At 29.4% G+C, this 15,262-nt stretch overlaps 1 protein-coding gene across 1 annotated transcript; it reads left to right on the forward strand.

Moving 5' to 3' along the window:
- Nucleotides 1–10,900: 10,900 nt before the first annotated feature.
- LOC112528636 lies at nt 10,901–14,253 on the forward strand. The gene is made up of 5 exons (XM_025139658.1): nt 10,901–11,018; nt 11,499–13,248; nt 13,525–13,585; nt 13,686–13,909; nt 13,992–14,253. The coding sequence occupies exons 1-5, from the start codon at nt 10,901–10,903 to the stop codon at nt 14,047–14,049; spliced, it is 2,211 nt and encodes a 736-aa protein (XP_024995426.1). The 3' UTR covers nt 14,050–14,253.
- The last annotated feature ends 1,009 nt before the right edge of the window (nt 14,254–15,262 follow it).

The raw sequence follows: 15,262 nt of genomic DNA on the forward strand, positions 1-15,262 counted from the left end.
TATTTTTTAATTACTATAATTTAATATCTATGAGTAATTAGTGTTTATGGACAATTAATATTTATTAATAATTAATATTAATCATGGTTATAATTTAAAAATGTGTCAAAAAACTCCATATAAATTACTCCAAATAGTTTATCAATAAGCTAGCTTATAAGCTAACTTTTGTGCATTTAAACGATTACTCAGAAAATAAGTCAGCTTATTTTTTTGCCAACAATACCTTAATGAAATATCAATAAAAACTTTGAAATTAAAAGTTTATAAGAAATAAATAATATTTTATTAAATATAATGAAATGTTTTAATGATGTAATAAATGTTGTAATTTTTAAAATAAATAAATCGTTAAAGTTAATGTAATTATTTATTAGAGATTTTAAATTTTGATTCTCTAATTTTGGAGATACTTTAATACCTTATACAATTCTTTAATCCGCCAATTTCACTTTTGTCTGCCTAATCAGATCCAGCCAGTCAGTGCACCGAATATTACCTTACTAAATTCATTAAAACTTTATGTAAGAGATGCGTACCAAACGCTTACAGAGGACGCTTACTAGCAAAAGCGCCACCTTTACTTAACTTATCAGGTAAGCATTTTTTATCCAGTAAATGTTTACCACGGGTTAGAGTTTCCATACACGCTTATCGGGTAAGATTCTTGCTATTTACTGTGTCTCTTACCGAAATCTTATCATGTTTTTGTCATGTTAATCCAGAAGGTAAGTGACACGAGCGTTTGATAAACAGCCGAAGATAATAGGACAAAATTTGACACACAAATTTCAAAAAAAAAAATCATACTTTATTTATTTTATTTTGTCAAACTTGAACACTAATATGGAAAGAAAACAAAAGTGTACAATTAGGAAAAACCATCATTTATATGTCGAAAATGTGTCTCAAATCATTCAACTATTCTTAAAAACCGATTTGATTTTTTAATAAAATTCAGTTTTATAAAAATTTGCAAAACCACATTTATAATAATAAAAAAATAAAAAAAGATGGTGTAAGAATAAGAGTTAAGATGAGAAACATATGAAAGAATTTGGATTTTTGATTATCTTTAATCTCAAACCCATCAATGAATTGCGTTTGATATGAAGGCTGATCCGGTGTATCTTATTTCGGTGCATCTCATCCTAATATGCATTCAAGGGTGAAGATTTTTTCTTATGTATTAAAAACATATATCATTAAAAAAATTATTTTTTAATGGCAGGACCGGTTAGGACAAAGGATTGGGACCAGCGACCCATAACCGGTTGTCAAACAGCTTGACCAGTCTTCACATTTTCGACCGGAACCGGTTACACTAGGGCCGCTTATGGCAAGTTTTGAAATAGTGTGGGACCAGTTTTTGACCATCACTATTTGGAAATGTCTTTCAATTAGATATTCTCCAAAAAAATATATACAAAATTTTCAAACAAGATTTTTATATGTTCAAAATTAATTTTTAGAAGAAAAAAATTGGTCCCAATTTGGGCCCGGCCTGAGACAAGGACCGGTTCTAGATACCATACTTTATTAAAGGAAAACTCATCGGATGTTCTCTTAAATCAGGACCGATTAGACCCGACCCGATCATAACAAGGACTATTTTTTGGCCGGCTCTAATAAGAATTATGAGCCGTTTACCAAACACTTATCCTGTAAGTGCTTACCAGTAAATTTTTACACTATTATTTACTTATCGGGTAAGATTTTAGTCCACCAAAACGACATCGTATGCAACAATTTACCCAGTAAACACTTACCATGGTAAGAGTCATCGCCCTCACTTACCGGGTAAGACTCTCGAACCTTGTCTCGCTCTTACCGGGTAAGATTCTTGGTCTTTACCATATTCATGCGATGAGGTAATGCTACTTGTTAAACGCTTACCCGGATAAACGTTTGGTAAACGGCCCCTTAGAGATATATCAACAACCTAACCCATTATTATTTAAACTTTGGATATATTTAAGTATAAAAACTCAGATTTTTCTATCAACTTTTTATAAAATAAAGTAACTTTTTGGTTTTGCATGTCGATGATCGTTTATAGGGACCAATAATCTACCCATTTAAGTTGGTTGTCAAATGCAAATCAACCATCCCCCAATGTCATCCTCTTAACAAAGATGGAATAACCAATTTCAGATCCGTAAGATCTAATTTAGACCGTAAAAAATTAACTGAAAAATGAAATCTAATATAAATTAAAAATCTCTCTATCTCTCTCCTAATTCCTATCTTGCATCTTAAATTTGTTTCTCGTTTCAACTCTCTCTGTAACATATACGTACACATAAATAACTGGTGGTGTACATGAGATGAACATATTGTGAACACTTTCTTAAGAATAATATTATTGTTTGTGACCATACTTTAAATCTACAAGATCTCATAATTGTGCATGTGTGTGTTACTCAGAGAGGAGAGAGAGATATATCTTTGCAATTTCATATAAAATAAAATAAAATATTATTTAATATATGATAATAATTATCTCATTAATTAATAACATTGATTATTTTAAATTAGTGGTTTATGATGGATCTCATAAATTTTGAAATTTTTAAATGATTAAGGTGGCGTTTGTTTTTAAGAGGTGATAAAGTTTGAAATCTTATTTCACTTTTGATTAATAAAAGGTGGTGTTGAAGTTTGAAATATGAATCAATAAAATTGTTTGTTTTTGTAAACTGATTAGAAAATTATAATGTTGAACTTATAAATAAATTTACACAATTTTATATATTTATTCGTCATCATTACGAAATTTATATTTAAATTATATAATTAGCATTCATTTAAACGAAAAATATGTCATTAACGGTATTTCTCACATTTAAATCATATTAAAATACATCAATTGAGAATTTTGAGGATCAATTTGATAATGATTAATCGAGAGAAATGATCGATTAAAGTCAATCGATTGAGAATGTCATTGCTAAACGTTTCTAGAACAATACGAGACAAATAAGAGGTTGGTTTACCTCTTGCTAGATAAGATGATGATAAGATATAATTGCTTCAAAAAATTGGAAAAAACAAACAATCTAAATGACTATACCTCTTAACGAATCAGACATAAGAGACTAATAAAAGATTTTTTTTTTCAAAAAACAAACAAGACCTAAGCCTCTACACACAAACACCCACACGAACAGATAATGTGTTTAATACTTGTTAATCCAGTCATGTGATAACGTAAGAATATTATATAATAGAGGACCATATATCATTTTCGAATTGTTGCCGATAGATTAACCACGAGAAACACCTTATTATACATGCCAAAAAATGGAACCCAACATACTGAAACACTCATTTTCGTAGATCATTAGATGTTCATATGAGAACGTAAGAAAAAAATTTAGTCAGGTGCAGACCCACATACAAGACCTCGGGTGTACGAGGCGTTCAATCGGCTTGTCGCACCAAAATTTCTTTTAGGGGTTTTAAAGGTGTCCCTGCTTTAAATCACGGTTGTTCTCTTATTGGTAGTATCATCACATGTCGTATTTTAGGTTACAAGTTCAAATTCCTTCGAGAGCTTTTAATTTTGTTGGTAATAATAGAAAAGGTAGAAACCCCCACTTAAATATTGCAAAAAGAGACCCTTATTTGTCATTTTTATTGGAACGGTAATGTTTTCAACATCTTGTATTACTGGTTAATTTAAAAATAACAACATAATTTAATTTTAAACGTCGTTAGAGAAAGTTGGTACTGTAATTAAATATTATAAAAAAGAAAATCATAAATTGTATATGTAATTTGTTTAAAATAGAACATAAAATAATATTCATATGTTTAGAATGAACAACATTTAAATGAAAATAACATGAAAAAGTAAAGTATTTTAATATGATTCATATTTTGGTTAACGTATTTTCCAAATTTTCATTTTAGTACCTAAGATGTAAAATTTTATACATTTAAGGACCATGGTAACCGGTTAAAGCATTAACCGATTACCATGCTAATGTGACAAGTGATGTGGATTCCGGCGATGGTGCAAAATCGTCGCCTCGTATGTAGACAATCGTAAAAATCAAGATCCTTGGTAACCGGTTAAATTTCAATTGGTTACCCAGATATTTAAATGATTAAAACTTTACATCTTAGGTACCAAAATGAAAGTTTTGAACAAATACGTTACTCAACATATGAATCAAGTTAAAGTATGTTACTTTTTTCATGCAATTTGCCTTAAGTTTAATTGAAAAATAATATATTTTATGAAAAATTAATCAAAATAGTCGATCTTTATAACCATATTCATTTTTTAGCCACTTTATCAATCGAATTCTTATTCTAGTCAAAGTTTACCAAACTCCTTACTCATTTGCGGAAACTTGATTTTCAAATTACTTTTTTTTGCATAATTTTCGTAAACAATTTTTTAATACGAAAACAGTCTGTCGACAAATGCATAACTCATATTCTAAAAGTGGTTAAAAAATGAATCTGATTAAAGAAATTTAACTGTTTTAATCAGTTTTTATGTGTTTTTATATATCTTCTATTTTAGTTTCGACCATTTAACCACAAGGTGATGCTTGTTTAGTTTGAGCTTGGCTCTAAAGGTCAAAAGCACCTGAAGGTCTCAGGTTCAAATCTAAGGAGAAATAAAAATCTCTTTGTGGCCACGGAGGTTCAAATGCGGTGACTTCATGCTATTTGCAAAACATATGGTTGCCCTGAAATTAATCGACTCGCATAGTGGATTGGATATCCAGATTAATAAAAAAAATTGCATATATTTCTATATAACTTTGATGCATTATTTTGTACCGTTTGTTTCTTGATCTTATCTTCATGTCACTTTCCAAATTGAAGTCATTGGTTTTGATTTTCAAAGTACACATAACTTTTGATGCCAATTATCTCTTTTATTATTTATTTAAATTCCAAGTCGACTATTTTATAAGCTTTTAATACATTGTTATATATATTTAAACCGAATAGAATTTTATTTTAGAAAATACTGATGTGACGTTGATGTTGATTACCGAGTCACCATCAGCTGTTCTCGACTTCTCGTCTTGTCGACGTGTCTCGCAAGCAAAAAGTCTGGTTTGAAAACAATGACAATCTGTTTATATATATACTGAAAATGTATCTGTGCAATACAATATAATATATCTCTATTTCGTCTATCTTGATTTTATTTTATAGATTTATGTGGGTTTTGAGAGAACGGAAGTGTCTTTTGTTGGTTATCAGTTTATGGAGTATTTTACAGTATTAGTAAAGTTCAATGTTTATATTGTATTTGAATATGTTTATCAGTTGGTCATGGATTAGTTCTAAAAATTTCAAGTACATTAATAAGTTGTAAATGTTATATAATATAATAAGATTGTTGTACGAATATACTTGCATGTAAATTTACTCGTGATTGAAATTCTGAAAACGGGATTAAAAAATTGAAATCAAATTTATATCAATACGGGTACCAGAATTAAGGCTTTTGGAGGTTTTGACCGGTTCTAAAACCAATTAATTACCCGACTTGGCCGTCTTTACTTTTATTTAACATCCATAATTGATCCTTAGTTTGGAGTTCTTATGTGGTCCTTATCAGGTCCAATCCAATATAAATGTCGATTCTTATTAGACCTTATCGTGTAATTCAATAATTGTCTAATCAATCTGTTCTTGTTTTCATTTTTGTTTATTTTATATGTATATATACATGGACCCGAGATCATGTAAGACCAACTTGTTTTCATTCGACCCGTGAGACCACATAAATAACACTGGATTTTCACAATAAAATATTGTGAAGGGTCAGTGTTTTTCATACCTTCACAATTTTTGTTGCGATATTTTAGCGTTATTTTATGATCTCACAAAAACAAGTTGGTTTCACATGAATCAAACCTGATATACGTGTGTATGTGTGTATGTTTATCATTTTATTTCAATATCAATTTAGGCGAGTTTGAAGGGATCTACAATTAATACTTAATATCACATGTCACAAATTTTATGAAGGAAAAGTTAAAAAACAACAACAAACTATCTTATTTATTAAATATTTAAACTATTTTTTTAATAAAAAACCGTTAAACTTTCTCATTATGAATGATTAATTGCATTAACTATTTTTTTGAATGAAAAAACCATTAAACTTTCTTTTTTTGATTGAAAAACGATTAAATTTTCTCATTTTGATTGATTAAGTTTCTGAACATTTTTTTAATAAAATAATCAATAGCATTTTTTAAAAATTGGTTTCCTACATTATTTTAACCCAAAAAAGTTACATTAACCGTCTAGTAAAAGTTTAATAGTTTATTTATTTAAAAAAGATTAGGGTTTTGATCGTTCAAAATATGAAGATTTAATAATTTTTTCATTCAAAATAATAATTTAGGAACTAAACTATTTAAAATAAAAAATTTATTAGGTTTTTTGGAATTTTTCCATTTTTATGATGTTAATGGAGTTATTTTATAAGATTTGGATCAAAGAGGCCAATTTCATCATTTGGGGCCCAAGGGAAAAGCCCATTCCTTAGAATCAAATATTACAACTTCAATAAAAATGAAATGGAAAATCAATTAAAAAAATTACATTTTACTTTTTTTATTAACCTAGATATTCAACCCGCTATGCGAGCCAACTAATCTTATAATGACCATCTGCTTTGCAGATAGTCTAGAGTCACCGCATTTGAATCTCAATGAGTACAAGTGGATTTTTATTCACATTCTACTTTTACATCTTCTTTATTTTGAATATTATGATATTAATTATTTTAAAATTATATAAAAATAATAATATAATTAACATAATTGGTGAAAGCACCTTAATAATATTTTTTAAGAATCCTTTAAATTTGGAGATTTTTAATCTTCTTTCTCATACTTTCTCCAATTTAAAATAAAACTAAAAAAAACCATTGAATCAAAAACTAGGTTAAAATATAAAAAATCTCACTTTTTTATTTTAGAAAATCAGAAAATGAAACGTAAGAAATTATGATAACCTTGAGAACTTATACATTATGTTGTATTATATATGATTTTTTTTTCATCTATTTTAAATGTTGATTATCATATATTTGATTCACATTGTGTTCGTTTCACATGTACTCGGTTCACAATATGAAACTTTTCTCGTGTTTGTGAAACTTTTGTCATGTTATAAAATACACGTAAACAATTCACATGCGAACTAATTAACAGGTTCACATATGAACATGTTGCCACCTATTAGTAAAAGTTACGAAACTGTCTTATATATTTCGCATACCCATGCGATGAATTATCCAATGCTTCACGGTCAAAGTCGTAAATATTGACCAGATGAAGTGATAAAATCACGTTTTTACTTCTCAAATATTTACCATCTCTCAAGTGAACCTTTTATATATATATATAGAGGGATGTTATTCTACACCCTTTGCCATTCCTACACCATATACAACCCTCATCTCAACCATTCAATTTTTAATCAATTAATTATTTCCTAATATAAAGTATTAATCATAATTAATAAACTCTATTCATATTCCATAAATATTCAAATCATAATAAATGAACTCCAATCATTTCTATAAATATCTCAATTAATTGGGTTGCAAAGGTTGTACAAATGCACAAGGTTGTAAAAAAATATACCCTATATATATATATATATATATAATATAAAATTTATTTGTTTTATTTTAATTTAATTGGTAATTATTAAATAAAAATAACGCTGTGTTGGATGACATATTAATAGTAAAAGCCGGCAATTTATGTGCTTGTACGGCCGGCCTATTATGTAACTTTCTGATATCGGCCCATCTATCAATTTATTATTTTTACAAAAAATTTAAAATTTTATAAAATGTTTCAAACATTAAATATAAAAAATAATAAAAATAAATCATATAATATAAAAAAAACGTTCGTATTTATTATAGATTGAAAATAGGGGATCAATGGATGAAGATAAAAGTTTATATGATGGGCTCAAACTTAAGTTTAAGCTTAGTATTACTAGTTACTATTTACTAGTGTTCGGTTCGTGTGTTGTACGTATATTAAAAAATATATATTTTATTTAATTAGAAGAGTACTTGTGCAATGCATCAAGATACATCTCGATTTTAATATTTTATTTTATTATCTGTATCTGTCGATGTTATAATACAATTTTATGTGTTTTTAAGAAAGCAATAATGATTTTATTTTTGAATAAAATATAAATTTAAATATATCATAAAAATTTGAAAAAAATATATCAATGTTAATATCAAATCAACTATTTTAAAGTTCTATTTTTTATGTAATTTCTTTAATTTTTTTTTATTATAATTTAATTTAAGTTTAATAACGAAATACTTTTTTTTTGTTTAATAATATAACATTTTATAAAAATTATATTTAAGTATTCTGTTATAAGTCAATGATTATCTTGATTATATTTTAGATTTTTTATATTTAAAATGAGATGTTTATACTGTATTTGATTATGTTTATTTACAGTTAGTTACACGAATTCATATATGGARCTTTAATAAGTTGTACTTACGCACAATCTACTTGCAATCTTGAGTTTTAAGTAATATGCATTAATAAACKGTACTTTAAACATAAAAAATGGTTTTAAGAGTTTTTGTCAAATGCTTTATAATATAGTATAGATTATCTACTACTTAAATTACTATTAAATACGATATTATTAAATAAACGGATATAAAAAATGACATAAAGTTGACAAATAAATCAAATCACATGCATGGTAAAAGTTATAGCTCCAAAATACTATTATAAGATTACTAATTATCAAATACATTGATTTATGATTATCACAAACAAGTACATCTTATATTAACAGCTCGTCTTTTTGAATGCATGTATAACAACTATAAACAAAACAACATTGTGGTGTGCGTGGCATGAGATGACTTTTTTTTTATTTGTTTATTTCATACATAAAAATAACAATTATAATATATTATATGGCTTTTTAAGTTATAAATTTACCAATAGTATTCAAAAAATAACAAATTTAATAATACGATAACCCGTGATTATAAAACAACCACAAATATAATGGTATCTAAAAGATTATTAAGTGATTATATATTTGATTAACATATGCAGTATTACCAAAACAAATAATAAAATTCAATAACCAAAATAACAATAACATTATGTCAACTAAGCAACTTCAAGTTTTGCTTATATATATATATATATATATATATAGATTTTTATCAGGTTTTTGTATTTTGTAAATAATTGATATATTGACATGTTCATAGTAAGTTTCATGAAAAATACTGATCTTATCTTTTTATATAAAATAAGAAGAATGTAAACGTTCAAGTCGATTCTAAATGATTTTTAAATCATGATTTTATTGTATTTATAATCAGATCCTTTATTTTACTGGTTTAACTTTAAAATAATTAAGTAGAACTTTATTATATATAAATAAGTTGTTATCAACTTTTACAAAGGTCATAGTCAAGAAAATGGTGGTGTAGTATTGACCCATTCCAATCATACGACATTTTCACTAAAAAAAACATAGATAGATTTAAAAGGAGTACCGTAAAAAAATATAGAAGATAATAAGAAAAAATCTCAACTATTAGATCAGATAAATTTAATAAATTTTATTTAAATCCTTTTATATAAAAATATTGATTAAATATTAAATTTATTAATATCTATAACTATTATATTGTGCTATAATTTTTGTAAAGCTTATTGTAATTATAGAAAAACTAAAAAACTTGTACTTGATAAAGTTCATAAAATCACCGTTACATCATTATCATGTGTCCATAAAAAAGCATAACGTTTTTTACAAGTTTTTGAAAGATTCAATTCAACATCTGAATTAAAAAAAAAATTAGCTGGCCTAATCATGAACCGTTCTTAATTTTTCTGTTAGCGCTTGTGAAATATCGTTTTCACTATCTACCCATTTGATTAAATGCCGTTTTAATATATGAAAATTTATTATAAAGAGTCATTTACTAAATGTTTACCAGGTAAATATTTACCGACAAGAGTCATCACTCTCAATTATCTTATGAGGTAACATTTATTGTTATCCAAATGGATTTATGATAAGCGTCGATTACCGGGTAAAAGTCATCGTCCTTATTTACCGGATACGACTTGATATCATTGTCTTCCCTCCTGTCCGGTAAGATTCTCGGTTTTTGATGGACCCAATTAACCTGATTTTTATACCAAATAACCATTTTAATACCATATAAATCAATCTTAAGAGTTTATTTCCATAAACTTGAAAATCCACAATCCCTATCGATCTTTAAAAACAGTATCTCTCTCTTTCACTTTGCTTTCGGCTATCAAAGCATCGAAGCCATAAAAGCATTTCCTTCCCATTCTTTAGCTTTTGCTTTATCAAAGCAACTTTCATTTAAAACATATATACACATATATATACATATATATATATATATGGACATGTATTACTCGGTGTTACGACGTCGTTCCTAACCCTTTTTTCTATGTAAACCACCTCAAATCCCGATTTGCTTTTATCTTCTCTGATCATTTGAAGAAACCGTTCCAAAAATGGGTCCCAATGTGATTCCAATTCTCCCCAAACTTTCCCTTTTCTTGGGAGATGTAATTTATCAGCTCATCAACACGCACTTTTCACCCACTCAGTCTCAATCCAAGAAGAACACCAACTTTTTTGTTTTTATTCATCTGTTGTTTCTTCTCTGGCTTATATAATTTAAAAACCCCACGAGAAAGATTCAATCTCTAGATATTTTTTTACTGTTTTTTTGTTGATTACAATGGGTTCTGAACCAGTCTTCTATGTGGGGTTCTTCTGATTTCACTCGAGGTTTTGATCAACTTGACGTGGCTCTGTTAATGCTTACGTTTCGCCGGAAAAAATGGAGGAAGAAGCTTCGACGGTGAGGTTGGTTCGTTGTCCAAAATGTGAGAATCTTCTTCCTGAGCTTCCTGAATACTCTGTTTACCAGTGCGGTGGCTGTGGTGCTGTTCTTAGAGGTATTTTTGCAGTTTTATATCCATTAGATTACTTCTGTAATGTGTTTGTAGATAGATATATATATATATACACACGATTTTAACTTACTATGGTCAAAGTGATTAGCTTTTAATTAGAAAATCTATATAAGAATCTTGTTGATTGTTGAAAGAAATTTGTTAACTACATTGATTTTATAAAAAAGCGGTTTCAGAAATCAAGTTAGAGCACATTCTGAGGTATATATCAATGGAAATTTGAATCTTGAAATCACCATGTTTGACTTTTGCAAAATCAAAAGTGCACTGTATTATGAAATGGAGATGATTTTATAGGGGAAATTCAGAAAAATAGCCAATCTGCCAAACTCGTTTCATTTTATGGCCACTTCAGGAATCAAATTCACTAAACAGCGGATCTTTTTGCAGAAAGCTTACGCATATATTGGTGTTCTTGAAAAGAAAATTTCTTGAGAAAAATTATGTTTTTGAATGAATCAGGAACACATTCTACTCCTGCAAGTGAGAAAAGACCGTTAGAAAAACCCGATAACGATATTGGCACGAGGGTTTCTGAGAAGATAGAAAAAGTTAGTTTAGAATCTGGTTCTCCAATTGAGAAAGAAGGTGATGAATTTGAGGTTGGTAGAAGACATGGTAGAACCATCCACAAAAGGGTTTCTAGTTTGAGTGTTGGTTCTTCATCTAGGAAAGAGAAACGCGAAAGTTTCATGGATTCGGATCAAAGTAGGAGAAGAAGGCTCGATTTTGATCAAACCAAAGTTAAGGTTTTCGATAATTGGGACACGAATCAAGAAATTCGACACCCTTTTGGTCCAATTCGGTCAAGACCGATGGGGATTCATAGGAATTCTAGTACAGTAGAAAAGGGTAGATTTGGGAACTTACCATATGCGAATGAGGGTCCTTCGAGTTCTCATTTAGGTACTTTTAACAGCTTCGGTGAGCACGTTAGGAACCATGGTGGTTTAAACGAGTTCTCGAGGGTTCAAGATTTAGAGAACGATAGAGTTGAACTTCTTAAGAAGCTTGATGAGTTAAGAACTCAACTTAGCAGATCATGTACTGTGGCTGAAAAGCCAAATGGAAGATTAAATGGTTCTTCTTACCTTGATTCCAATAGTTTCAACCACCCTTCTTGGCCACAGCCACCACCACCACCACCGCTGCCGCCACATCAGCCTCCACATCATCAATATCTACCTCCATACCATGACCCTTTTCTTGGCTATAATCAAGAACCAGTTTTGTTTCACCGGCCATCGTGCTCTTGTTCACAATGCTACAACATGAATTGGCAGCCGATTCCTACAAAGACCCGTCCTTTTCCATCTTTCAACGGTCGAGAAGCCGGCTACCCTGGTTCATCTCAGCTGCCACGTCACCATCTAGGTTCTTTAAGAAGTGCAGGCGATCTTGATTCGGGAAATGGTAGTTTCGGGAGAAGGTATCCGAGAAGAAGGGTGATTCTAAGTCATGGAGGTGAACGTGTATCTCGTCCCATTTCAGGTGGTGCTCCGTTTATAAGCTGTTGTAATTGCTTCGAGTTGCTGAAAATTCCTAGGAAACTTACGATCATGGAAAAGAACAATCACGGGATGATGAAATGTCCAGTTTGTTCTGCTTTGATATCGTTGAAACTCGAAGATAACAAACTCGTTGCTTCAGTTTCTTCACCTATTTTACAACAAAAAGCCAATGAAAAAAGATCTAATGGAAGCCCTCATAGCTCTTGTGATTACGATAATTGTGGTTACACTTTTCAGTTGACGGATACTGAACCACAGTCATCAAGCGGTGGAGCTGAAAAGAGCGATGAGAAAAGCCCCGATAGTGTAATAGATAAGCCATCTTCGCCTGTTCCATTTTTAGAAAGTCAAAATGATGATAACTTGAGCAAAAGTCAAAGAACCGATCAAGAAAACCCGTCTGTTAACAACAAGAAATCTTTAAAAGATGCATTGGTTGCAACCGAGATAGATGTGTCTTTAACGGAGTACTTAAATATTGACGTTGTTAGCAGAGAAGACGATCAATTAAGGAACAAGAAAGGGGGGAACGAGTCCTTTTTCGGTGGTTTGATAAAGAAGAGACTTAAAGATTTCTCACGTTTGAGCAGCGGTGCAGAGAAGGCAAGATCGGATGTTTTCGTGAACGGAAAACTTTTGACCGATCGGGTCGTGAAAAAGGCCGAGAAGTTAGCCGGGCCTATTCATCCTGGGGATTACTGGTTAGTATATCAGATTTCTGTTAAAGAAAGCCATATGCTTTGATTTTCTAGAGTTAAACTTTCTAGATTTCAAATTCAAAATTGATATAGATCTCGTAGAAAAACATTCACACCGTCATTTTCCCATTTGTATCGTTTTGTTATAGTGTTCTACGTAGCTATCCATCTTCCCCGAACTTTCAAGAAAATCTTGAATTTTAAACTGAAAAACCGGTTCTTTTGACCTTAGAAGTCAAACTGTAACTCATCTTTATATTTTTCATTTCCTTGAAACAGGTATGATTCCTTAGCTGGATTCTGGGGTGTAATGAACCAGCCCTGCTTTGGCATTATTCCTGTAAGACCAGTTTCCATTTCTTGACCTTTTTTCGGTTTCAGATTCGTTCCGTTTGGTCTTTTTGACATCAAAACTCAATCCAATTGTCACCCTTTTGTAGCCATTTATCGAAGAATTCGACTATCCAATGCCCAAGAACTGCGCAGCTGGGAACACGGCTGTTTTCGTGAACGGAAGAGAACTTAACGATAAAGATTTAGATCTGCTTGCTGGCCGAGGCCTCCCAACGACCAAAGATCGGTCTTATATCATCGACATTTCTGGGAAAGTCGTGGACGAAGACACCGGAGAAGAACTAGACGGTCTCGGCAAGCTTGCTCCAACGTATAGTTCGACTTTTTCTCCATTGACTTTTTTCTTGAATAATAATGTGGTCTAATACAAGTTTCTTGATTAATATGAACAGGGTTGAAAGGGTAAAACATGGATTTGGGATGAAGCTCCCAAAAGCTGTTGCTAAGTGAATCAAAGTTGTTGGTGTTTGATGGTTATTTTCGGGGGGTTTAAGGTGTTTATATGAAGAAATTAAGGTAAGTTTGGTTGGAGATAGTAATAGTATTATGAATTCACTACAAATCGTATTATAGTTTGTGTTTTGATGGTGGTAAAGAAAATGAGATGTGAAAAGGGAATATGCTATTTTAAATTTATTTTCTGTTGTGAATATAATTAATTAATTAATGGAAAATGGATTATTATACAGTGAATTATGGATTTGGTCTTCGTGGTTTGATTTTTTTTACTAAGGTCTTTATCGTATATTTATTATGGATTTGGTCCTTGTGTGGTATTTAATTTGTTTTGTCCTGATCACATTCTTTTGTAATTTTTTTTATAAAAATGTAAAAACAATATTTGTATACACATTTAAGATCACGTGAGACTCGTGATACCATTTTTTTACATTTGAAATTTCACAGGAAACACTGTGAAGGTAAAAAAATTCCGAACATTCACGACAAAAACACTATGAAAGTAACATTGACAGTATTTTATGATTTAAAATTGTTCATATCAAAATAAATTAAATTAGATATTATTTTATGATTTAAAAGAGTAAATTACCTTTTTCGTTCTTGTGGTTTGTTAAACATTGCGTAAATTTTTACTTAAGTGGGAAAGACTAAAATAGAAATGAATTTTAAAGTATATGGATGAAAAAGACAATAAATTTTAAATTATAAGAATGAAAAATGTAGTGAATTATAAGGATGAAAACTATAATTTCAAAACCATAAAAATGAAAATAAAAAATTTCAACAAACCACATGGACTAAAAACATAATTTTACTCATTAGAAAATTAATAACATTAAATATGATTATTGTTTTAGTATTTTTGGCTATTTTGATATGAAAATCTGGTTGAATTTTAATATTTTATATATTGTTTAATTTGAAGTTATAAAGATGTGAGTATGTATAAATCTTTTATTTGGTTAAAATTTAAATAATTGATTTTGAGATTTTTTGAATGAAAAATAATCCGAAAACTAGAAACCCTAATTTTAGGATGATAAAATTGGAGTTCATTTCTTAGTGATTTTCAATTATATTTATGTTAAAATATCAATAATAAGATGTTTATTGCAATAGTAAAAAAATAACAATAAAATTAGATCATCTTTTACATAATTTTTTTTTAATTTAAACAAAGTAAATTATAAAACCATATATT

This window comes from Cynara cardunculus, assembly GCF_001531365.2.
Source record: "Cynara cardunculus var. scolymus isolate 2C chromosome LG 15, CcrdV1, whole genome shotgun sequence".
In the NCBI taxonomy this organism is placed as follows: domain Eukaryota; kingdom Viridiplantae; phylum Streptophyta; class Magnoliopsida; order Asterales; family Asteraceae; genus Cynara; species Cynara cardunculus.

Coding starts and splice junctions, on each gene's coding strand:
- LOC112528636 (XM_025139658.1), top strand. CDS start 10,901: ATGGAGGAAGAAGCTTCGACGGTGAGGTTGGTTCGTTGTCCAAAATGT. Junction 13,586..13,685: donor CCTGCTTTGGCATTATTCCT/GTAAGACCAGTT, acceptor ACCCTTTTGTAG/CCATTTATCGAAGAATTCGA. Junction 13,910..13,991: donor CTCGGCAAGCTTGCTCCAAC/GTATAGTTCGAC, acceptor TAATATGAACAG/GGTTGAAAGGGTAAAACATG.